Source organism: Ammospiza nelsoni, chromosome 8 (assembly GCF_027579445.1).
Source record: "Ammospiza nelsoni isolate bAmmNel1 chromosome 8, bAmmNel1.pri, whole genome shotgun sequence".
NCBI lineage: Eukaryota > Metazoa > Chordata > Aves > Passeriformes > Passerellidae > Ammospiza > Ammospiza nelsoni.
Genome location: NC_080640.1, coordinates 6,032,809 through 6,059,232, shown reverse-complemented (window position 1 = coordinate 6,059,232; position 26,424 = coordinate 6,032,809). Strand labels below are relative to the sequence as shown.

The 26,424-nt window shown below is 39.1% G+C and overlaps 1 protein-coding gene across 2 annotated transcripts in view; it reads right to left on the bottom strand.

Annotated features, from left to right (window-relative positions):
• Positions 1-26,424, bottom strand: part of CACUL1 (CDK2 associated cullin domain 1) — a 43,650-nt gene that overhangs the window by 5,228 nt on the left and 11,998 nt on the right. The window contains exons 4-7 of one of the 2 annotated variants that reach the window (XM_059476738.1): positions 18,903-18,998; positions 14,390-14,492; positions 3,371-3,460; positions 813-951 (exon numbers count right to left, since the gene is read on the bottom strand). In XM_059476738.1, the coding sequence (XP_059332721.1) occupies positions 813-951; positions 3,371-3,460; positions 14,390-14,492; positions 18,903-18,998 (428 nt within the window). The remainder of the gene's footprint in view (positions 1-812; positions 952-3,370; positions 3,461-14,389; positions 14,493-18,902; positions 18,999-26,424) is intronic. The other variant, XM_059476739.1, reaches the window with a different exon arrangement.

The following is a 26,424-nucleotide window of genomic DNA, read 5'->3' as shown; positions in this document are numbered from 1 at the left end:
ACCAAACTGTGAAGAGAGAGATGACCTTTGAGGAAAACCTTGGGGTATGAAATCAAGAAATACACCCAGCACTAAACATACCCACATCTAGTGGATGTTCAAACTACAGGGCCAGACTCTCAGCATTGCCCAGGTAATAAGGGAAAATGAAGATGTTTTCTCTTTATGAAGAAATGAACCTGAGTAGAGCATGAGGCTTCCCCAGCCTGAACTTATATTTGAGAGTACTGCAGAAATGGTGAAAGTGCTGTGCCTTTGTCTGGGCAGAAAAATAGAAGAGCACAGAGCAACAGGCACTGCCCAGAGGGAACAATTTACATTTGAACATTTCTGCTGTGCTTTTTACTGTTTGTTCCTCCCCCTTTTCCCCCTCCCTGATTCAATACTCAGATGGGGAATGTCTATTTAAAATAAACACCTTGCCTGTATAAATAACTCTGAAAGTGGAGTAAGGAGAAAACTGACATTTCCAGAAGCACCATGAATAAAAGAGAGCTTATAGAAAATAAACAGCCAAAGTAAAGGTTAAAGTTGAACAGAACCATGATCATGCAGTAGAAGCACAACCAAAACCCAGGGATGCATGAACTGCAAGCAACCTGATCAAAAAATGTCAAGCCTTACAATTATCTACTTTTTAGGTACCATCTGCAGGGCTGTTAGTGCTCAAAAGACATTGAAAATAAGGCCATATTTTAGATATTGAATTGTGAAGGTTCTCCATTAACTCTTAAATTATTTTGTCAGTATTTTTAGGTGTATCCATTGTTATCTATCTTGCACAATCACTACTAAAGATTAATAATTATTACCTAGTAAATCCATTCTGAATAAGCTCTCTTTGAAGTTTCTGGTCTTGAGCAGCATATTCCTGAAGCTCAGATTCCACAGCAGGGGGTAGAATATTTGGGATGAATTTAGAAAATAAAGCTGGTGCCATCTGTACCCATTCTGTAAGAAGAGAGAAAGCAATAACAAAATACATGGAAGAGATATTTTGTGACATTTTTACTGTTTGACAAATGTAACTTTATTTTGAACAGATATTAGGATCTTGAATTTTAAAAAAAGAAAAAAGAAACCCCCCCCCAAATCCACAGAAACCATGCCTTAAAGCAGAACAAATAATGAGACTGTTGAAATCAGATGTTTACATGTAGATAGAATTACTGCGTTTCTCAACCTCATCATCAAACTGAAATTCAGTTCTTGCTGCATCTCACAGGACCTGCTGAGTCCCTGGACACTCTTAAGGACAGGCAAGTGATGATCAGCAAACTCACTTGGATAATTAGATAATGACTGTAACACTGTACTCCAGGAAATCTATCTCTAAAATGTACCCTTCTCTCTCCTGAGCCTTACTTCTAAAAATCACAGTAGTATCATCATACAGCCCTATTCCTCCACGTCCATTTCAAAGGAATTCATGCATTTCTCTCACTGATCTTCCAAAGCTTAGACAAACACTTTTTTTATGTTGATAATATAAGTCTAACCTGTACTAGTTCAGCTTCAGGACAGAAATGTGATTTAATTTCACTACCCTGAACACTGTTTTACAGGAGCAAGACAATTTATCTTGAAGTTGCTTCAAGGCTTTAAGACTAAGCAAGGGATGAGAATTGGGTTTACAGCAACTATATACCAAGTTCTGAGAAAAATAAACAGCTCTCAACTATTTCTGCAGCCAGATTTTCCACAGGCTGTAGAAGTTACCTGAAATTTGATTTTTACTTAGAAAAAAGGGACATTTTTAAATTCACTGAGGAACATAACAGGTTTTTATACAATTCCCACAGTCCTGCAAACCAACTGAGGGAGCACTTGATCCCCTCATCCAGAGCAGTGACAGAGACTTTCAAAAGGACAGAGTACTGAGTCAGTAAGTCCTTTAAAAAGGACTCGGTACTGAGCTGGGATTAAAAGAGAGTTTGGAAGTGTGACAGCTGTTAGGGACTTTCAACGTGAGGAGGAAACAAAGGAAGAGAGTGAGAAGGGAAGCCCCTGGGTGCCATGCAGGGCACTCAGACACCCCCAGGCTGCTCCAATCCCACAGCACCTTCCCCTGGCCCCAGTTACCTGCTCACCAGTCCCACCAGACACCAATGGAGCAACCCCACAGGGAAAGTGAGCAGCACTGCCTCAGAGGAACCCCTGCTCTGATTCAGAATTAATCCCCCAACACCAACTAGGACCACCAAAGAACAGACTTATACACCAAGAAGTCTATCCTGGGCTCTTCAACTACTCAAAATCTGGTCAGTCCCATGGTACCACCCCAAAGCAGTGCCTGCTGTGCTGTGGACAGCAAGACAGGGACCATCTGAAATGGAGAACTGTGAAATCACAAGTCCATCACCTACAATATGAAGTGTGGTCAAAGAACAACCACCCTGAATTGCTTTTAAAAGAGCAATACTTTTATAATTATATATACACCCTTCCTATCTTTGGTCCTGAACATTTTCTAAAATTGAAATTAGCATTGCCTTAAAATTGATGAACTCTGTCCACTTTGCTGATGTAAAAATAATCTTTGTTTACAGAAAGTGCATTTTGTACATGTAGAGTCCACTATATTCCTGGTTTGTACACATGGTAAATATTGCACTAAAGCTTTTTTTAAGGGATTTCCATTCTCATTTCTATTTCCATAAATGGGGACTGCAAAAATAGACACAATCCTCTCAGGCACGCCACAGTAAGAAACTGTCAGTACTGTAAAAGGAAGGGAAACAGGTACCATTTATTTATGGATATTGTGAACACTTCCTGATTCTAATAACTTCTCAAATACAGGGTGAGGCTCTCCTCAGTTCTCCAAAACTTGGAAGATTCTTGTACAAAATTGATTAAAGTCTGCAACACCATTTTCCTTTCAATATAATTGTTATAGCATAAGATGCCACAATGTATTCAAAAGTTAAATTAAGCTCTTCTATGAAATAATACCAACAAATCAATGGCTTCATAAAAGAAATAGTGAATCATTCACCTCATGCCAAAGATCTGGTTGTTTGAAGAGTGACTCTCAATACAACTTTCACCATATCAATACCATGATTGACCCATTAACATCCTTCTTTCCTTATTTCTACAGAAAAGGAATGGATCTTCCCTTTGTTTACAGAACAGAGGGCTGCGTTGTTTTTTTTTAAGTATTTGGTATTCACACAGTACCTTGCCCAGGTGACAGACAGGCAATAAGAACCAGGGTGGAATGAGCATTATGATGCACAAATCTGATTGTTAACTGATTGTTAACAAACTCTGATTGTTAACTGTGCATTAGCTAGAGAGCAGGCACGTTTTGGCAAACAAATGACAAGCACAGGATGAGATCAGCACAAACATTTTTCCATTTTACCTGGTCGTAGTGTATACAGGCCTTTCACAATATTTGCCATGGTTGAAGGAGTTATCTGAAACGGTGTTGACTGAGCTTCCAAAAGTAAAGCTGAAAAAAAATTTAACACAATCATCAACTTGTCCAACCAAGAAATACAGGCTCTTACACATAGATTCTTTCAATCAAAAAAATATAGTAATTGTGCTTTTTTTGGCACCTGATGTCCTCACAAAGAAAACAGACAAATATCTGATTTCAACTTATTCTCAAGAGTAATAAAACATCACTTCTAGACAGAAATATCCTGCTCAAATTATGAATAGTGAAAATGTGTTATAACTTCTTTTTTTCATCAGAATTAGCAGAGGTGCAGCAAAAACAAGCAGGTGATGGCTTTGAGTATTCACACACAGAACTGAAGCAAACTCATACCAAGTGTGTCAAATACCTGTAGATCCACAAATCTTTACAGCATTTAGAATCCTGCACACAAAACTAAGATGTATTGAAAGTCTATGCACTTGTAGTACAAAAATTATAAACATCCAAAAAGAAAAGTTGTTTTAAACACAAGTTAATAACTGCACCTTCCTCTTGAGGGAAAACCTGCCAATAGCACATTCACTGTTTCTGTTGTGATGTGCAGGTTTTTATCCTTATTTGTATTTACATGAGCTTTGTAATCTGAATTACAGAAACACACACACAAAAAAGAAGGAAATTAAGAAAGTGTTAACCAACTGCTACATCTTGATTTTTATTTCTCTACCAAGTAGGTGAGTACCTTTCTGTGCCCACCTCAGGACGAGAAATGACTCTTACAATCCTACCAAGGGACATGTCTCTTGGGCTTCCATTGGAGAAGCTCTGCTTTGTAAGGTTCAGAGCATCTCCAGTTCTGGTTTCAGCATCTGCCTCTAAAACACTTAAATAGAAAGAAAAATCTTCAGTAGCATGTTTTTTCTTCTCTTTCTGAAACTATTTAAGTGGCTCGTGTCATAGGGAAATGAAAACAAAGTACTTTTTTTTAGCCTTCAAGTAATCAAAGTTGTTATATTTAACTATTATGGATGAATTTGTTTTACAAAGAGATATATTAAAAGTTCTTGCTCATTTCAGCAGAAGCCTTGAGGGTATGAGAGCCTGTGATTTGTTCTGTAATGACATATTTGCAGCCCCTCTCCTAAAGGTTTGTCAAACAACTTCCTGGCAGCCAAGAAAGCTAGAAATCACAGAATTAAAATGGGCATAGTGCTTTATGTGACAGTAATGAACAAACCAAACAATGTGTGTGCATATACAAATATTTCTATCTTTAATTAGACTGTGGCCACTTCAGCCTAAGCATCACCAAAAGATTTGCAGAATATCCAAAGAACGGTGAATTTGTTCTTCATATGCAGACATCAAATTATGCAAAACAAATTAATTAAAACAAAAAAATCTTCATTGCTGCAGCTTCAGATATTAATATTTCTTATCTTGCTTTCTGCAAATGCACACACCACCTGCTACAATGCAGATTTAAATCACTCACTCCTGATTTACAGTCAATAAATACAACCATGATAGTATTAAATTCAACAAGATAACAAAGTAATGGCATGTATTTCCTGATTCTCAATAAAGAAAATTAAAGAATATCCAGTTCAATAAGCAGCATGAACAGTATGAAATAACTAATACAGTATGAACTAACCCAGCTTGTCCAAAGCTGAACATCAAGACTCAAATGATGAATGGCTGCTGTAGGATTTGTGTTTTCAGAATTATTTCCATAAGAGCAAACAATACTCCTCGCTGGATAGAAGCAAAAGATCTCAATGTAAATTTAAAGACAAAGTTGTAAACTAAGATGCAAAGATGCAAAACTTTTTTGCATATGAATTCCTCCTCAGTTTTGCAATGAAACAAATGTAGACATTCATTCAATCCTGTATTACTTCTTGAGAGGCTCACTCAAGGAACAGAAACAGCTCTGCCAGACATGCTGAAATTAACTCTGTTGTTATTTCACAATCTTACAAAACACTAACAAATACTAAGGCTTTGGCTCTTGCTTTATTAAATAATTAGTCAGAGTCTGCACAGAAATTGCACAGACTCCTTGTACCCACTCCCAGAACTGCACCTGCAGCATTTACAAAGATAGAGGAGGGAGAGGCAAAATAAAGGCGAACCTCAGCTGAATGAGGGTGGTAATGGCACCCTGATACCATCTGACCACCTCCACAGTGCTCACAAATTAACACCACGTTCTACAGACTGACATGCAAACAAGTTAATTAACCTGGAAAGAGTCTGGAAAATACCTCCTGGCAGAACCAAAGAAGAGAAGTGTGGGTTCCCATGATGAGAAATATTAAACGCAGAAAGATACAAAATGCTTTGAAATATTCTTGAACACAATACCCCAAATGGCCTCAAGGACTCTTAAGAACCAGTGAATGAACAGTATTGGAATAAGTGAGGTGTGAAGCTGCAGCACTTCAGGTACTCTGCAGTAACCAAGTGGCCCCAAAGCTGCACAGCAGCACTGGGGAACCACGGCCCTTGATGAACATTTAAGCCACTCCTAATTACACTGAGGCACTTGGGGCAAGATCCAGCAGCCCAGTAATTCCAGGAGTAGCAGATGATATCTCAACAAGCAGAAATTCACTTCTTCACACCTCAAGACTGACTTGCAGAAACTAAGGTTTGTTTAGCTGTTCTAAAAAGTTTTTTCTATCCTTCAACATTCCCTTGAAAATAAATCTATTTTACTTCTGAAGATGTAACTTTTCAGGCAGAACAGTGAAACTTCTGCAATAAGGGCTTTTTTCCTCCCTCTGTGGTAATCTAACAGAATTTCTAAGTAAGCTATTTTAACAAATCATACCTAAGTGTGACTTAGGTAGATGTGTTCAAAGTTGTAACTACTCAACCATGCAATCTAAAAAAATTAGAAACCATATTCCCACTAAAACACCCCAGCAGCTTCGACACCAAGGCATTGGTCAGCTGTGCTCTCCAGTCTCCAACAGCAGCAGAACCCATTGCTTAACACAAACAGATACTGGAGATCTTTGTCCTGCTGCACAAACTGGGCTTTTCAGGACTTAATTCCACTGTGTATGCAATGTCTGTATTATTGTGCAGAGTGACAACTTCAGCACTCCCAGGGAACTGAGTCCTTACAAAAGTGCAGAGCATTTCTGCCTTCTTGGGAAGATCTGCAGGTCCCATGGAGTCAAATCTATAGTAGGATAAATTATCTTTCTTTCCCTCAGCCAAATAATTCAGGGTCTATCTGACCACACAAACACTTCCACTTCACTGTGATAAAATCCCATTCACCCTGAAGATGGTTCCTTTATCCCACCCCATGCAAAGCACTGGACTGAACCCGAATGCCAACAGCAATTAAACAGGGAGGGAACTGCCACAGCTGGCAGCCAAAATGCAGCTGATAGGTTTTGTTGTTGCCATTTTGGGCTGTGGTTTTCTGCAGGTTGGTCAGGTTTTTGTGTTTGTTTTTTGTTTGTTTGTTTTTTACCTGCTGCCTATTTTATTATTAAACTGTCTGATGTAACTTGATCATATATTACCTTTTCACTTCTTCAGTTCCTCCATGTTAATTACTGATCTAGAACTTCAAAAGCCTTTTGAATGAAAGCTGACTTTTTCTTTGGCTTAACCCTCACATGTGCAGTAATATCAAACTCCTCATGATCTAGGGGTTTTATCTTCCTTTAAACAGAACTAAAACTAAATTTTTACCAACTTAAATTTGTTGTAAGTTTGTAATGAGTTAAAATGTAGATCAGAAAAAAAAATTATTACTATGCATTTTCCACTAGGCATTTAATAAAGCCACAGCTTACTTTAAAAATATTCATTATACACACCAAAAGCTTTATTGAGTACGTAGTAAAAATGCTACAAAATAAAAATTTTGAATCTTAATCACGTGGAAAATATTCAGTGCTGTAAAAAGAATAAATATGAAAAAGCTATAAATGTAGACATATATGCTTTTGGACTTGTGTAATTGGAAAATAGGGTGGTATTTTCACATTAATAACTTTATGAGGTCTTATTGAAATTGGAATATTATTCCTATTTCTTTGCCAAGGAGCTAGATTAACCATGGGGGTCATTACCTGAGACTGTATTTTCCAACTTAATTTGAGGTGCTGCAACTCAATCAACATGAAACATGGAAAATAAGAAATGTAGCTGTAAGTTTTTAAAATGGCCTAGAGTTCTTTCATGAAAGGTTTAGTTCAGAGACAATATTTGCATGTAGATTGTTATTTAAAGAATTTGAACGTGTTCTACAATACTTGGTAACAACCCAGACTGCTTTCAGTATTGTTAAACACAATTACTTAGTCTTTAGATGTCAAATTACAGCTGTGACTTCACTATTAGTGATGGGCCCCTTGAACTGCTGAGCATGTAAATATTATTCCATCAGATCTACAGAGCACAGAGGGTATAACACATTAACAGCTACAAAAGCTCTCTCAGTTATCCCTGCAGAGTGTAAAGGTGTCTGCTGAGGTCTAAGAAAAGGGTGACATTCATGTGACAGAAGTTTTGAAGGAGTTTCCTGCAGCAGCAGCATCCCAGCACACTCCCCGTGGCTGGAAAAGAAGTGGAACAATACTGCAGCTGATTTTCACTATCCCTTATCTGTGTCTATCAGTATTTGGAAGAAAAGAAGGAAGGAGAACATTGAAGGTTAGAATTGAAAACTTGAAGTGATTGAACTATTTGCTAACATAAAGTAAGTTAGAAATGAAATACTGAAATTCACAACCCTGTAAAATAAAATTTTTATCATTATTTTTAATGAAGAACTTCAGAATAATTGCATCCTTTCCCTACATCTCAAAAAAGGACTTTTTATACTACAGAACCCTCCTGCCCCCAAATCAATTACTGTCAGAAGCTGGAACCTCAACACCTTCATAGCTGAGGCAAAGAGTACATTAGCTTTTAGTTTCAGAGGAATTCTAACAGAAATCACCCTGGTTTAGTCTGGCACAAGCCACTGGTATTAACTGGTATTTTCTCCTAGTCTTCCACTATCTTTCTTCATTTTTAAGGTCCTGAGGAAGAAACCTGATTTCATTTTAACCTACCATGACACATGCTAATTCTAAGGACAAAGCTACTCCACAGGCCAGTCATTCTGCCTTTGTTACTATTTCTTTTTCAAAGCAATCTCCCTTTTTTGGGTCTCATTCTTAAACTTAAAAGCAAGAAATACAGTTTATGAACACGGCAGAGTAGAGTTGTGCAGATTTTCTTCTGTATACTAACTTTTCAGAGTTTAAGGACAAAGCAAAGCAGTGTCTAGAGGCTAACATCTAATATATTGCAGAAGGAAAGGGCCTCAGTAATCAAAAAAGACATTTTTAAAACACATTGCTTCTGTCATCACAGTAGTCACCCCGAATCCCAAACCAAAAAGAATAATGATTTCAAACTCCTGAGGGCAGGTTCTATATTAAAGCTTTAGTTCAGATTAGAAATGTGATTTTGAAGCAAATTCACTGATCATCCCCACACCGCTGCTCCTTGGCCGGTATGACAGAGCTGTCTTGCAGCATATTACTTTAATTCCTTTTGGGCAAGATTAAACCAGATGTGCTCAAACTGCTACTCCCTGGCACTCTATCCAAAGGAGCAGACATGAACAAGGAGGAAATAAAACTCCCAAAAAAGCAGGGAGAGGTCAGCACTGGGTCCTCAACACCAACAGGGAGGCAATGCATATCTGGTCCCCTTACACCACCCCACTTATTGATGCAGACAGAGCCTAAACCATGCAATGAAACCCCAGCTCTTCCTACAGAGCCCAAACCTTTCAGATAAAAGCTCGTGGTTCTGCTGCACCAAACCTATAATGATGCTCCAGGCACTGCTGTCAAAAGCAGCTCAGGACAGACATTCAAGAACAAGATCATTTTCCTTCTGAAACAGTCATTAAATGTGACAAGGAAATGAGAAGCACCAAGAACAACTTTGTCAATGTCAGCAGCATACAGAAAGGCTGGGGGCAATGCAAGAAGCTGAGACACGATGAGAGTGTTTATTCCCCTTGTCAGGCATTTCTCTGCAGTTTGTGCATCAAGGCAGTAACAGGTTGCTTCTCATGTGCAGATTGTTTGAGACAGGTGACAAAATTGAGGAGGAGGGAAGAAATGCCACCTCAAGGAGGGTGAATGTCAATTCAATCCATCTTTTTCTTGTCTATCTGTGCCAGAGGGTGAGGCAAGGGGAGTGAATAAAAGCACACATCAAAACAAACCCTGTGGTCTCTGTTGTAGCTGTAGAGTCAGGCCATGAACTTGGCATCAATCACAATCCTTCCCTCAGCCTTTTGCACTGCTCCTCGCAAACAGAGCTCTGTATTCACAAACAAAAGCTGGACATGGCACTTATTAATGAAAGGCATTCTGTCAAAGCAGCACACAGCCTAAGAGATGAGGAGGATCCTTTGCTGCACTGACATCAACAGGCTTTCTTTGGGAGGTCAGCACAGCAAAACACAGCTGCTAAACACACAGGGCTGGGTGCCCACAGAGCAACAAACACCCCTGCTGAGGCACTGCACAGCAAGAGGAGAATCCCTGCTCAGGCAGCATACTCCCTGCTGCATTCATCAGCTTCTAACAGATATAAATAGATCCATTCTCTATAATTCTGCATTGCATTTCTACCTGCTGAATCAAAAAGCTGAATTATTTCATTGTTAAATAGCTGTTAATGTTTGACTTAACTTTTCTGGTACTTTGTAGAAAGTAGTAATGCATTGGAAATATCTTTCCTGCTTTTATAAAGAAAAAAGCTTTTCCAACATAAACAGCCCTTCTATTGAACTTTAATACAACTCCAACAAAAAAAAATAAAGAAAATGGAACAACAAGATCTCTTCCCCTCATCTGACTCCAAGTGACCTAACTAGAAAGAAACAAAGCTGTCATATGTAAAATGTTCAGAGAAAAAGACTTCCTCTGTAACTAATGAGAAACTGAAAACATGATGAAAAGGGCTGTGAGTGGTCTCTCTCCTCCTGACTTCTTTCAAAGAACTTTTTCTTGGAGACCATGAGAAAAGCTTATACTTTAACAAACATATGTATTTTTACACTGGGTTTTATCTCTGAACTCACACAGGCACTGACATAAAGACTTACATTCTGCAACTGCCCACACACAGTAACCACTCTGTGTGCTCAGGCTTCAGTGGCTAATTCTGTAATTACCCCAGGCAACAAGAACAAAATCAGAAGGGCTGCACAAAGTTATTTTCCCTCTGATAAAATTCACCTGCCTTCCCAGTTGAATAACTACTGTATAAAAGTGCAGGCAGATGGCTTTTTTGGAAGACCCAACTTGTACTGAATGATCTGTACCAGCACATTGCTCTTTCAAGATTAAAAATATTTACTGAACTCAAAACAGGAACATGTAAGGCAAGAAACAGCCCTACACACAGAAATATAAATGGCTGAAGTACTACAGCAAGGAATTAGCAGAAGGAAGGAGAGGAAGGACTGTCCTCTGAAACAGCTTTCACCTCCATGACCAGCTTAACTTTCTGTTGCTTTTTTTTAGTATGGGAACATCATCGACCTCCCAGAGCAGGATTACAGTCTAGCATTCTTCCTTTCCTCAGTTTTCAGGAAGAGAACAGGAATGCTTGCAAACTCTTGTAATTTAAACCCAAGTGATCTCTCCACCAAGGAGACCCAACACTGTGCTCTTAAAGGCTTTTCCTCTTTTGTTAGATTCAAAAGCAAGCTTGGTTTGGGCACTAAGCTGCCAATATCCACAAGGAGAAGAATTGCAGGTGCTAACAAATACTCTGCCATTGAATTTTGCCTACTGCAAGTACCAGCAGTAGAGAGTTTCAGGAGTTGCTATCCACTTTCACATAGTAATTGCCATTTTTCTAGACAAGAATAAACAGGCAGGATGTTTCCAGGGCACAGACATTACATTGCAGCACTATCAGAAGAGACAATGGCTGCATAAGGAGAAAATAAACCTATTTCTGTGCTTTTCTGCTTACAAGTCACCTCATGCAGGACTGTAGCAGGAACAAAAACTACATTCTCCACCACCCCTTTCCCTGGTGACATGGGGATATTATCTGCACCTTCTCCCCCTCCCACACTCATTTCTGAAGCTGCCTGTAAATAAGATGCTGTATCTTTGCTTGTTACATTCAGTTAAGCAGTTCTGCACACAGCAACTTCTCCCAGGCCATTGAATGCAGCAGTCTTATCAGCAAGAGCCAGCTTTGGCTTTGTAAAGAAAACAATCAGGTTATATTCACTTAGTTCAAATGTACCCACTTTAATTTGAAGAGCACTGACTTGATAAATGTGTGAGTGTAAAAGTGTTTCACAAACAGCTGTGTTCATGGATCTGTGCATTGTGGGGTTTTATTATGTATTTAGTTTAACTAATGAGAAGTCTTCCAGATAGTCAAGTGCTTTAAAAAAAAATCATCTATCAAACCCCAAATGGAGCCAAAGTGGTACAGGAAAAATTTGCCAAAGTAATGTTCACTTAGGGAATATTCCCACACCTTGATCACTCTAATTTTTGCAACCAAGTGCTCAGAAAAGTGCTCCCAGCACAGGGACAGGCATTGATCTTGCACCTTCCTGCCCCCCAGCAGACAGAGCAGGAATGAGGGGGCAGCCTGGGGGAATCTGAGTGAGACCCAATGCCAAGGAAGAGACTGGGCCTGCACTGCTCTTCTGGCTTCTCCCCCCTCTCTTTCTGGAGTAGAGTGGGATTTTTTTCAAAAATCAAATGAACCTGAAATGTACTTACAGTCCTTCCTGAACACAGCTTCAAATAGAAATGTCAGCTTCCAGGCTCTGAGAGAATGACAAGGTACTATAAACAAAACCCACTTTGTACAAACATAGCAACAAATTTCAGGAGAGAGAGCAGATGTTACTCTGACCCTCCAAGTCTAGATCACAAACAGATTAAACCAATTTTGTAATTTGATTTTACTTTCAAACAGAGGGAAGGCATGCTTCCTCTCACTGAAGCTGCAGTTGCAGCATCTCTTTAAAAAACAGCCCCAGGATTCCATTTCTCCATACCAATCACAATTTCCTTTACTTTAATTTCCAAAGTATCCCCCTCCACATTTGTACTTTTTTCCCCTCACAATAGAGAAACATTTTTTTGCTGAACCAAATCTGTATCAAATACCAGCAAAGAGCACCACACACTGACATTGAGAAGCAAAGTAACAAATACTGACTTGCATTCTATTTTCATAGAGCCCTTACATTTCCAAAGAGCAAGATACTACTCATCTATTTTGGTTTGAATTTCAGGAAGCTAGAAAAAACAGCTGAGAAAGACAGAAAAAAATACAATACTAGAAGTTTTTCAGCACATCTACAGTACTACATCATGTGCAATGTATCTTCAATTATTTGCCAAGAACCTGTTAGCAAATTTAAAATTTTATTTAGGCATACTTTAACTCAATTTATAGATCCTCTTATCCAAGATTTAATTAAATCAGATCACAGCTAGGAGTTCATGCCTGTCAGTATTGATCATCTTAGGAGGGAGATAAAACCCAAATAACTTTAATAAACTGATGGTCAGACTGAATTGAACCCAAGGAAATGAACCTCTTGCCCATTAAACAAATGACTTCATATACAGCAACACAAACAGCTTACCTTTATTTTTATTTTTTTTTTCATTTTACTTCTGCATTTAACAGAGCTGGAGAAAAGTATTTCTGATTACACACACACACAACACCACAGGTATTTTCCTTTCAACAGTTCATCTGCAATTTCTATTTGATTCTGCTATTATCACTGCAGAAAGTTAATTACTTAGCAACAACACATCTGACATCACCTTTGTCAGAGGTTTATCCACTGTTACACCTTTGCCTTGCCACTGGAAAAAAAAAATTCTTTGCCTGAAAAATGCCAACGTTTTAAGGCAATTATCAGCTAAATTTTCCATGACCTTGTTGCAGCAATCATCTTACCAGGTTTCATACCAGTAATTCTCTTTAGCACAAAATAAAGCATCAGGCCCATGGCTGGGCATTTCTCATTGTCCTGCTATTTTTAAGGTGATGTGATCTGCTCCTAGTGTTGCTTTTCCAGATGGCAAGACTTCATCAGAGCTGATGATCTCCCATCCCTGTAGGGTGCCAGGCTCCCTGACCTTGTAACCACTCTGGTCACCCATCCCTCAGCCAGGAATTCACCTCTCAGTGAGCCTGAAACAACAGCCCAGCTCCTTTCCCCAGCCTTTGCCTGGAAAGAGCAGAGCATTGCTACCAAGCAAAGACAAAAGGAGCAGTAAAGTCCATTCCCACTGCTCCTGTGCTTGGCCAGCTGCCCTTCTGAGGGGCCAGGCAGGCCAGCAGCAGCTCCCTGTGCCCACACAAACCCTGCCAGGGGTGCCAGGTTTCACACAAACACTGTGGCTCACCACAGGAGTCACACTTCCCCTTCAGTGCTCCTGTGGTTGTCACTTGCAGCACATTACACTTGCATTAACCCATTAACCCAAGAGACAAACTGCTGGCAGCATTCTGCAGCTCACCACACACAGCAGCACTCCAGCACACCATGGCAATAACCACAGAGGTGGCACAGATCACACCACCTTCTTAATGACACCTGTCAGTATTTTGGTAATGAAGTTGAAAAGTAGCAGCATAAACAACAGAACAATAAAACACTCGTTTTGCCATAATCACAAGTCACAAGGGAAAATAAATATTGGATCTCCCAGATCTCAAGCAAAATATTACTTCATACAAAGTCAGATTTCTGAAATAAGTAAGCTGAGGTGTGTCACATTTCCTTATACCTCAAAGTATTGAGGTTCACTAATATTTGGCATTTTATCCCTTTTTGCTGTGGATCTCCACAGTATCTGAAAGCATTGGTATCTTTTGCTGTGGATCTCCACAGTATCTGAAGCCTGTCTCTTTCCATTTTAAGACAAATTCAGCAGCTGTACTTACGCATTAGGTTGTAAATGTGCTTTTCTGCAACGTGTTCCGTAAACAGCTTTATAAGGTCATCTTTTAAGTCTCTGTTTAGCTTGGTTTCTATGTAAAATTTATTCTGGAAAACAAGACACAAGTTTTCAAGTTTGTTTCTCATAACAGCAAATAAAGGAAACTTATTTTTTCTCCCTGATAAAACCAGTTGAGAACATTAAAGCTGTAGAATATTTCACCTGTAAAGTGTTTCCTTGGTGACTGCATTTAAATAGAACATTCCTACACAACAAAAAAAAATGGGTGACAAACCAACTTACATACAGCCATACATATGTATTTTATTTTCTGTATCTACAGCTATACCCCATACTGATCCAGACTGGAGAACTTGTATACAGAACACTTCATTTTAGAACTTCAAGAAATTTTTAAAATTCTCGTAGCACCAAAATACAGCTGGACATCATGTTGCAACAAAAGAAAATATTTTTTTCCAGTGACTAACCATTAAAATAGATGGGTTACAATAATAAAACATCAGCACAACTATCCACTTCTGTGGTTGATTGACAATCTCAGAGAATAGCTACTCAGAATGAATCAGCTGTGGAAATAAGTAATACATACAAAACTACAGAAAAGTGAACTAAATTAAAATTTTTAAGATTCCATTACTTTGACCAATTCAGCATTAATAAAGAATTCATCTCTTTGAGGGAAATTCAAAGATAATTCTATTCATGAGTTCCTCCAGGGCCCCAATACCAAATGGTCTATTTGGCATCAATGTTCCATTTCCTGCAATTAATAGCAAGATTTCTTCTGTGTGTCTTATTCATAGAGGTGTTTTAAAAGCTGAGGGGAAAAATTTGCTTCAAGATAAATCTCCTAACATTACAAAGCTAACTTGGAAGTAGAGCAATTGAATTAACTAATTTGGACAAATGGTGTAAAAGAGTTAAACAGAAAATCAATTCAAAAATATTCCACAGGAATCTCTCTTATCTGAGAGATTTACTAGAAGAAGTGGTATCTTAAGGGAGAAGGTTTTCCCATGCTTTTAGATCAAGTTTTTCTCCTATTCACTAAAGGATTTAGCAAAACCAGAACTCTCAGAACACAGAGCAATCTTCATGTTTTTGTGTGAAACCCATTCTCTGAGCCATCACCAAAACTACAAACACACCACAGCAATCTGTCCAGACAGAAACCCTTTAAACCTGTCAGAGAACATTCACCAGCAGTTATTTACCTTTAATAAAGATTGCCTGGTAGAACAAAGGCAAACTGAGGGCTGAATATATGTCCCTATTGTAGTTTAAGTTTGTTGCAGTGATAGACAACAGTCTTAAAAAGATGTTTTTATTAAATTTACAAAACTTGCTGCTGGTGGTTGCCTCTGCTACCCTGAATTTATCCTGCCTGTAGAAGTTTAATCAAGGACTAGGACTCAGTTGTTTCCCCTCACCTGGGCCTGTGAACAGAGATTGAGGGAAAGGCTCTGCAGACAGAACATCCTAATTAGAAACAGACTCACTTATTGGTAATGCTTTTGGTCAATGGTGAATTTCCATTGCAACAGAAACCCAGAGTAACTAAAGATACACTTCAAGGAAATGTTAAGCTACACATCACACTACAGCCTTTCACCAGAACATTTTCCTAAACCAGTTTGCACAAGATGTGCAAATTATGATGCTCTGTTTTGCTCAGGGGCTGGAAAGCCTAAACTTTTAATTCTAGTAATTTCATTACTAGAAAAGCAACAAAAAAACCCCACAACCCAGCAGTTACAAGACAATACAAACCCAGAAGAAATGTAAAATACTCTTCACATTTGCTTACTTGGAAACACCTTTCCAAAAAGAGGTACCACTTTTGTGAGCTTAAATAGACAGTGAAAAAGCATCTAACTGAAGTACTTCATTTCCAGCCCACAGTGCTGTAAGAAGAGAGCAGAAGAGCTGGCACCTCCCTCACTCTTGTTAGGGGTAAATCAGGAAGATTTTCTGTGTAACTTGTCACTACCAGTGATAAGTTTTACACTATGCCAGTATTTCTTGAAAAAAAAGTCACATAAAGGTCTAACTGACATGTAAAAAGGTAAGCAGATGTGAGTAACTGAGAAAGTCAGGTATGATACGAACATTAATTCTACAAAAGACCTTATGATAAAGCAATCTGGCAAATCTGACAAGATAAAGCTCAGTTAATATTAAGAGGAGATCAGTAAGTACTTGAAAGAAGAAAACACAGAACATAGGTGTGCTTATCACATCATGCTCACATATATTTGTGTATAGACACACACAAAATGCCCTCTAGCTGATAGGCAACAAAATGCAATACCACTCAGTAAGGATAACAATATTTTAGAGGCAATGAAAAAATTTTAACCATCCCAAAAGCACAGTGCTCACAAATGTTAGGCTCATATAACATGATAACAGATTTACAGCTATATCTCAAAGTAAAATGAAAAAATGAGATTCTATAAGAAAAATATATCCTCTAAATTTTATTCTTTATTCAAGTGGAAATATGTTTTCATTCATGTGTGTAGCAGACTGTGATATGTACAATCTGTAAGCACCTAGAAAAATCTCACTTAAATTTACAAAACAGTTTTCTGCAAGGAACAAAGCACTGTGTATGAAGATGACTTCCAGTTTTGTTTGCTTCACCTTCAGTTACATCCCTGAACTTCTGAAGGAGCCTAACCCACAGAATCTCAGAGGCTCATTTGGTCTCTGTGCTTTTCTGACAAATCTGCTGCAGCAGCCTAAGACTGAAAAAATCCATCACCGTGTGAAAAAAACCCAAAATGCTGCCAGGAAAAGAAGGAAAAAGAAAACTCCCTCAGTTGCAAGGTCAGTTCTCTCAGCCACCCCTCCTGATAAGCTTGGAACCACCCCTTGGTCACCATACACACCCAAGGTAAGAAATCACCTTTCCTGCTTTAGTACATATCAGGAAAGAAAAGTGCTGCTGCTGCTTTTAAGACACACAAGACTAAGACAAAGTATTATGCCATATTCCGGTTCTACATAAAAAACTTTAGTTTTTCCTCAGCTTCATAGATTTTAAAAATATTTAAATGCATATTAAAAGTTTTCCTAAGCAGCAATGTAATTATCCTTTCAGAACAAAGTCCTCAAGAGCAACTCAACAGCCTTGGAAACCCCTGATTAAAGCAATCACAGAAATGGAAAGCCTCTCCTCACCTCTGACATAAAGGCAGAGTTTAACAACTTGGTCCACTTCAAAATGCTTTGAAAAGTATCTATTAAAGGAACTGCAGAGCTGTAATTTAGACTGTAATTAGGCTTTCACCTCCTGCAGTTGTTTTTCAATTGTACTTTTGGACTAAAGAGAGGAAACTGTTGTTACTGTATGAGAAAACTTGGTTAGACACTACAATGTAAGATTTCTAAGAGTACCTGTACATAAAAGCACTTCCAAGTGCACAAAGAAAAAACTAAGAAACACATTTTTCACCCTGACTTCTCTAGACACATTTCCCACATCGTGCACAACACTGAAATTATTTCAGTGAAAAAGTGTGACAGCTAATTTGCCATCAGCCTTCTAAACCGGCTGAGCCAAGTCAGCACTGCTTTTGGCAGCAGGAGGAACTGCCAGGTAACAGAACCAGATAAAAGAGCAGACTAGAAGACACCAAGCTCAAGAAAGGCAAATTCCTCTTTTAATGCAACAAATCTGTATGGTAACAATGCCAAAATACTGTAGCAAGTTACTGAAATTCACTGAGACACGGGAGAACCTCCTAAAGGCTTCCCAAACTCTGTGAAATTACCAATGAGAAAAACTTTGAAGAGTTTGAGATTTATTTAATCTTTTTTATTTTTCTTTTTTTCATTTCTAAGTGATGCCAAAACAAGGACAGTTTCTGGGAGAAGGACAAATTTCAAGCCTAAGTTATTAATTACCACAAAAAAAAAGTTTTGGTACTTTGACAAAAAGGATGCAAATTACTGGTTTCTGAACCATTCCAAGTACACCTGACAGTGCTATGAACATTATTTTGGCTTCCTCGATCCAACACTCTGAATTGCTTTATCAAATGATGAAGACATTTCCAAGCCACTTTTCTTCCTGTCTTTTTTGAATCTGTACTATTTGAAAGCAAAAAATAATAATCTCCACTACCTGCTCAAACTAAGAAGCCAAAATTTAACAAGTTAATAAGTGATGTCTGTACAAAAAGATATCCATAATGAACTATTTGAGATGGCTTTTTTCCATTTAAAATCAAAACCATTCTCCCCACTTCCAGGAAAGAAGTATTAGGGCAAATCTCAAACTGCAAAACTCTGCATTTAAAAAGCATGGCTTCCCCTTTCTCCCCCCATACAATTTGATCAGTATGGTTAGGCAGGCACCAAAACTAGGCACAAATCTTAAGTTTTACATGTCAGAAGTTATTATAGCTGCATTTTTATTCTTTTCATTTTCAGTCAGTATCTCGTGCATGGACATATTTATTTGAAAAGAATTTTCTAAAACTTACCATATATATGAAAAGAGGCACAATGCTCTGCAATGCTCCCATATACTGTCCAAGAGCTACGTTAAATCTTTCAATATAGAGATCTGGAGGGCTGGCCTGCAAGAAACCGTAAAAGTCAGGTTGGAATTTGAAAAAGAGAAAGATCTGGAACAGCATGGGCTATGCTTTCATAGCAAACTCAAACAACTACAAAGGATTTGATACACTAGGATCACACAAAGCAAGCCACACATCATTCCAGAGTTTCTGCTCTAACTCCCTCCAGCAAAACCAATCTCCCTTCAGTAACTAGATTTTCCTAGGGCTATACATCAGTGCCCAGCACAAGGTCCATTCAACAAGAAATCCAGTGAGCCTGTAACAAGCTGACAGTTAGCATATGCAAATAAAAACACTGCTTTTTAAAGACCAGAGGTTTGTTTTGAAAGAACCAGCTGTCATGCCTAGAATCCATAACCAAATGTGCACAAGTGCTGCAGTGTGTGCTCCCACCCCCCTGAGCTTTCATTCCACCAGAGCAGGGTGGCATTAAGCTTTGCAGCTGAGCTGGCAAGTGGCACATCCTCCTGCTCCAGGGAATGCTGCCCTCCACAGAAAACCTTTCTAAGTCACTGCTGGGTTATCTCAGGTTCAGCTTCACAAAGAAGCAACATCTTCAGAGAGAATTCTGCATTCAGGTCTCATGCTTCAGGTTAGGCCTGTGGAAATCCAGCCGTGCTCCAGCACACAGCATCCCCTGGAGTCCCAGCCTAAACCTGGCTACACAAAACCTGCAAGTGCTATTTTATGGCTACAATACCCTATTTCCCAAAGAAGGGGGAAAGGAACTTAAAGGATCAGCAGGTGAAGTTAAATTGAGAGAATTCTGGTACAATATCCATTTGGAGGCCTGCAGAGGAGCTGCACTGGAGCATTCAGAAGTGCACTTAGATACCCACAGCTGGAAGTGGAGCTACAGCAATGTCTTTCTCCACTATCCACTTCTCCACCCCAATCCTCCCCCTCACACTGCCCTACCTCTGGCCCAACCCCTCTTTGGTCTTTCCAGAGGGGCTGGGTGGCTGCCTGAGTTCTTACTGCTCACATATACAGATACACCTACACAAACCCAAGGGCAAAGTGTTGCTTGCCAATGAGAAGCAAAACTTCTCTTCCCCTGCACTGTTTTCTCCTCTGACAGCACCAAGCCAAGAGAAGATGCAGAATACAGCAGTAACTGGGACCTTGCAAGAAAACAAGTTCAAAGATTTCCCTAAAGCCAAAGCATCTGTGGCACTAGAAACACTCAAGGCTTAGCTGCACCTTGACCACCTCCCCAGAACTTAAAGCTATCTTCACATTTTTCAACTTTTGTATGGACATTCACCAGCAGCCCTAAGAGAAAAGTTAAAATTTATGTTGATATTTTGGTCTATGAAGTATTCTAAATTTATGACTTTTTTCCCACCTTAAAATAGCTTCTTTTGCTTCCCTTCTTAATATGCTTAATGAACACGTGGATAATTTTCACAGCAAACACCAACAGAGCAGACAGTTCAGAAAGGAAAGCAAAACTGGCAAAGGAAGAAAGAGTGTTATTCCATATGCTGTTGCCAAAGGCTATTTATGGTTATTCCTCATTTTGATCATAAGGTTTTAATCTTATTGCAAATGCAGTTCTCAGGGGTGGCCAAACAAATTTTAGTTCAAAAATGCCAACAACATATAAAAGTGGCAATGAGCTCCAAGGACTCCCTTTCATATATAGCTGCATATACAATTTGTTGCAAATAACATGCAATGAAATCTGCATTCTAAGCAGTATGTATTCCTGCTTCACTCCTTTTCAACTTCAACTTTAAATATGGTTTTACCCTCTGATTTGTATACAGCTTCTAAGATTAAAGAAAAAGGAAAATTCTACTTGAAAGAACACATCAGACAAAAGGAGACCATAGGCTGACACAGGGCACCACTCTTCTCTCCCTGATAGATTGCCATTTTCATTAAAAAAAAAAAACAATAATAAAGCCAACAAGAAAAACTACAGTCAGAAGCTGTCTGGGCAGTGGAGATTTGATCCCAGGCAATGTGTGCAGCCAGCCTGGCACACTTCTGACAGGGGATATAAGCACTGATATCTTTTTTCCCCTCTGCAGATGGGAACTCTGCTAGCTCAGCTCCCAGAGGTGCCACAGGAAGGGAGGCTGTTCATGAGAATGACCTCAGGAGCCTCTCAGGGAAGGATACATGGGAGCCGTCAACCCTTTGCCTTGCAATCAAGTGGAAAACAACTGCTCTGGATAAAGACAAAGCTAAGAGAGGCTGATGGCTTCAGAGAAGTGTCTCACTAGTGTCAGGCAAGTACCAGGCCTTGGTTTTAACCTCTGCAATGCAGAAATTATGGTGGTGTCTGCTTTATCAGCATGGCATGTCACTTTTCAGTTTTATTGTCCTGACAGTGTTTCATGTCAAGCCCAAATAGCCAAGACAGTAACAGCAATGGACAACAAAAAAAAAAAAAAGCAAGATTGACAATCAAACCCTGCTCAACTAAAGCTTGACTTGTAAACTACCAAAATACCCAAGCCAAAGAGAAATCAATAATGGTATTTTCACAGTTCATCTATGAATTACTGTAATCTGTGTGGGGAAAACAGAACCATCTGTTTTCTGTTCATCACAGTGTTACTGTACAGCTGCACCAAACTGCCAGGCTGAAATCAATTATTTGCTTCAGCACAGGATCTTTCTCCACATCTCTACACTGACATTTATAGGACAGAAACTGGAGCTGGAATAGTTTTATATAAACTATTTGAGTTTTGTAAACTAAAAAGCAGCACATGGTAACAAATTCATGAGTAAATAGAAGTTGGTAAGATTTTTGTATTAAGTGGCCATTAAACAGCCCAACTTGCATTTAAAATCTATATTTATTCAGATATAGCTATTACAAGAAAAAAAAACCAAAAAAACTGCTTTGGCTGACACTTTTTACTCCTGGTCCTAGTCCAAAAAAAGAGAATGCATACATTCAGCTGTTTAAATTACAAGGGATGGGGCAGAATTAAGCCTGACATTTACTTCTTACAACTCCCCAGCAACTATTAAGTGTTTAAACCTACTCCTACCTTACCTGAGGGATGTATTACAGAAGGTATTCAAATATACAAAATGCACACTCCTAGCTTAAGGTTTTCCAGGAAAGAAGAGAATCCCTCATTCCTTCACTCCTCATCCTGAATCCCATCAAACTGTCAATTCAGGGGGTTGGGGATGGTATTTTTTTTTTAATTTGTTGGGTTTTTGGATTGTTTGGGGTTTTTTTAAAACACTCAACACAGGCATACAGTTTAAATCCTCTGCTACATTTGCTCTTATCTACCACTTGTAGGGTTAAGAACAGTTTTCCAGTAACAATTGTATTGTGTGTCTGTTCACAGGAGCACTGAATGTTTGGCTGGATTTCTTAAACTGTGATGCAGTTGCATTTGCTTAATATCTTCAGCTTGGTTGTGAGTCAGCTGCTTCTTAGAATAAAATACTATGGCTGCTGTGTAAAAGCTGATGTTCAAGACACAATTTCATCTCCTTACACACCACAGTGGACATCTCAGCACCAATAGAAATGAGAAATAAGAAAGCACATTTGGGAAAGGATTACATACAAGACACAGTCAAACAAAACGAGCAGCTGGAGATCCTGTGCACTAAATTAACCTGTCCTTATCTGAAATCTAATATCCAGGCATTTTAAGGCACTTGTGGGCAAGAAACTATGCATCTCAAAAAGATACGGATTTTTTGAGCTTGAAAACCAGTCTCAATATCATTCTTAAACTGAACATATGAAATCAGAAGGCAGCTGCTGGGTCAAAACAACTCCCAAACAGCTCACAAGAAAGAAAGAGAGAAGCAGTTCTGTGCTTGAGGAACACAAAGTTAATCTGTTTCTGAAGAGTTGTCTGGCACAACCAGCAGTATGTGTAGTGGAGCTTACATTCCTATGGTGAATGGGCAGCTCCATTTTCCTGGGAATATGCTCCCTGCCAAAATGCCAGTACATATGCTGCAGCATCCCTCCCACGCCTGCCAAGTGAAAAGGGAGAATGGCTATGACTACACAAATTAACCTGTTATTCATGTAAGTGGTCTGAATCTTCTAAACCACTCTTTGTTCTTTCTCAAGAAAATATCATTTGTTTACCTTGCCTTGCAATGTACGTGATGCCCAAGTCTACCTCACTAGACATTGGTATTATTAAAACCTTTTCCAAAAAACAGACATCAAACCAAAGCACAACTGATTCAAAGACTGTGCCTTCCCAGCCAAGCCTGCACTCAAAGCTGATCAAAGCCTCATGACATTTTCTCATGTAACTGTCTCACAGCAGGTTAGCAGCTGTGGGCCATGTTGCACTTCCATTCTGCATGCTAGTAAAACAAAAAGACATTGTATCTAAGGACCATCAAAACTGTGCAGCACTAAGAAACCTTCAGAAGCTTTTCTATCTATTAAATACAGATTCATTTGTGCTGTACTTGTATCTTTCTGTAGTTGCATCAAGGTCTGCAGCCCCAGTGTAGTGTGACAAAACAGATAAACAGAGCTGCAGAGATAAACAAGCCTTTCCAAAAAGCTGCAGACAAGAATGCTCCTCTCAGCTTAACCTGCTGATGGTTTGTCACTTTTAATGGCAATTCTGGCAATATGGTCACCCCCTACTACTTCAAGTCAAAAGCCACCTTTTTGATGTCCACACACAGAGATACAAACATTTATAACACTTTTGGTTTCTACCATCTGAAAAACATCCATATGAGCTGATTCAGGTCAGTGAATCTCACAGCAATAAATTCACTTTAATATTAAATCTGCTTTGCTGATACCTTTACCAGGGTTCTTTGAGCACCTTAAAGCCCTCACTCAGGACACCTGACTCCCAAGGAAACAGCAAGTGGGACAATACTTTCATACACTGCACTGACTGGTTTGAGAGCCAAGACAAAAGGCTGAGAAGTTGTAAGGATTAATATCAGGCAGGAAACCTTTCTGGCATTGCACAACAAAGACTATAAACCTGCAGGTCCTGGGGGCCAAACAGCAGACATGCAAATCATCTACAACACCAGTGACTCCTCAGTGCAGTCATGTTCATTATTAAAAAAAATATAATTCATCATCATAAAAACCCCACCACAAACAGAAAACAACAGATCCCCTTTTCTCTCTCCTCTAGATAAATAAAAGGTGGAACATGACAAATAAATGGTTTTCAGCCTTCAATCATTTCAAAAAGGAAGCACTGAATTTATTCTAACGAAAAGGAAAATATTGCACTGCACAAAAAAGCTACATTTGTAACAAGCAGGCTCAAAGCCACAGCACATTCTGATTGTCAATGCTTTGAGTACTTTCCAGCATCTTTTGCTGAAGTGCTAAAGGGTAAAGTGCTTGATTTTAAATTACTTTATCAGAGTGCATAAGAATAAATTAAGCCAGAAACACCAGTGCCTAATGCAAATAGAGTTTTACTCATTTTAAAGAGATGTATTTAATTTGAAAGCATATGTTTGTGTATCCACCCTACCTCATACATCTGAATGACTCAGCAATTACCCACAAAAACAGATGACATTATTTTAAACCACAACATAATGAACCATGTCCATTACCAGTGGAATGTTTCCAAATAAAGCATCTTAGAAAAATCACCTGCATGCCACAGGCTTCAGAGACCTCAAGAAAACAGGAAACAAGTTAATTTGTGTTTTCTGCAGCGACACGTTATTTTTTTTAAGCTGAAAAAATCCAAAATTCCAATCAGCTCAGGAATTATAGAGACTGAATTCTCAATGACTGAAAGTCCACATGGTAAAACTCTGTCTTAACTAATGCAGAGAAGCTAGTCAGACATCAGCTGCAGAAAAGGAAAGCAATCCTTGCTGTGAGTCTCTCCATAGCAGCCTGAAAGGGGATCATTAACTGACTGATACAGTAATGAGGGAGCTGCAAATGGCTTTGCATCCAGGAGGCCCCAGATCAGCCTGGTGACAAGCAATTCATCTCCTCTAAACGTACCATTACTCAGCAGGCACTGCTCAGTGCTCTTCACCCAATGTCCAACAGGCAGAAATGCACCAGCCCAGCCACATCTCCCAGTGGCCTCTGCCACCACTGACAGTAACTCTCTCGAGCTGAAAAGCTGTGAAACAATCCCTCAGGAACACGCAGGGCAACAAACACCAACACCACACAAGCTGTGCTGCAGTGTGGAAAAGCACAAGTCACACAGGATGACCAGGGCACCCAGCTCAGGACACAGGAGTGTCCATCACTGCTGACTCCAGCTGTGGCCAGGCAAGCACAGGGCTACACACACAGGGAGGGGGGCAATAAATATATATACAGGGAGTTTCTGCAGTGAATGCCCCAAAGAGAGAAACCAAACTCCATTAAGACTAAATCCATGCAAGAGCAAGTCTGACCAGTCCCCTGAGGTGCTCCCACTTTTACTGTTTGGTATCTGGGTTTTACTGGTTTGGCTGTCGATGAGTGGCTCCTGTGGGAGACAGCTTGCTCTGGCATGTTGGTTACATGCAGACACTCTGCAGCCCACTTGCCATTTAACTGTTACACTGCTATGCAAAGAAAGTGCTGCCCTGTCCAGGGAAAGACATTGCATTTTCTGCCATTTCAGTTTCTATAACCATCTGTTTCCTGACACACACCAACATTCCTTCTTCTACTTCTTCTTCTCCTACCTTTGCACCTCTGAACATTAAAAACCAACAACCTGCATCAAGTCATAGCTTGCCAAATAAACAAAACTCTTAAATGTTGTTGGCAGGTGAATGAGATTATGTCAAAAAGCAAAAAACCACAAATTGTGCATTAAAAGGATTCACATATATATAAAGGATTCACATATATGGGTTTTTTCATTGTTGGCTGTGGGAACCAGAAACTTCTAAGCAACCAACATTTATAAAGTAATCTGCTATTGTTGCTAGAGTAAAGATCTAGAACTGCATTTTCAACATAAATTTCAGGTGACTGAATGTCACCAAAATGTACTAAGATCAAAGAAGTATCAGAGTAATAAAACATATTGTAGTAATTTCTTAAGAGTTAATTTCACAACCCACAGCTAAAACAGTTTATTTATAGAATAATTTTTTGAGGCACATGAGCGTTTTACCTGCAGCAGCTCAAAAAGATCCATTTGTCATCCAAAAGCCAAGTCATGCTCACACATCAGACAAAACCCACATGATGCACTCAAGGATGGTATTGTGTTATATCACAGGTGTGTCTAACCCACATAAGGAAGCTTTTGCATGGCTAAGATTGCATTAAACAGTTGTCTTAATTATTCTTTTAACAAGCTGATTTTCAGAAGGCAGCCTTGTTTTTACACAGAGATATTTAAGCTTATATGTGCTAAAGCAAACTTTAAAATCAGCTGCCTCAGTTTTAGGACTTAGAAGAGTCAAGGATTAGCAAGTAAAGAATCTGGGGTATTCCCAAATTCAAATC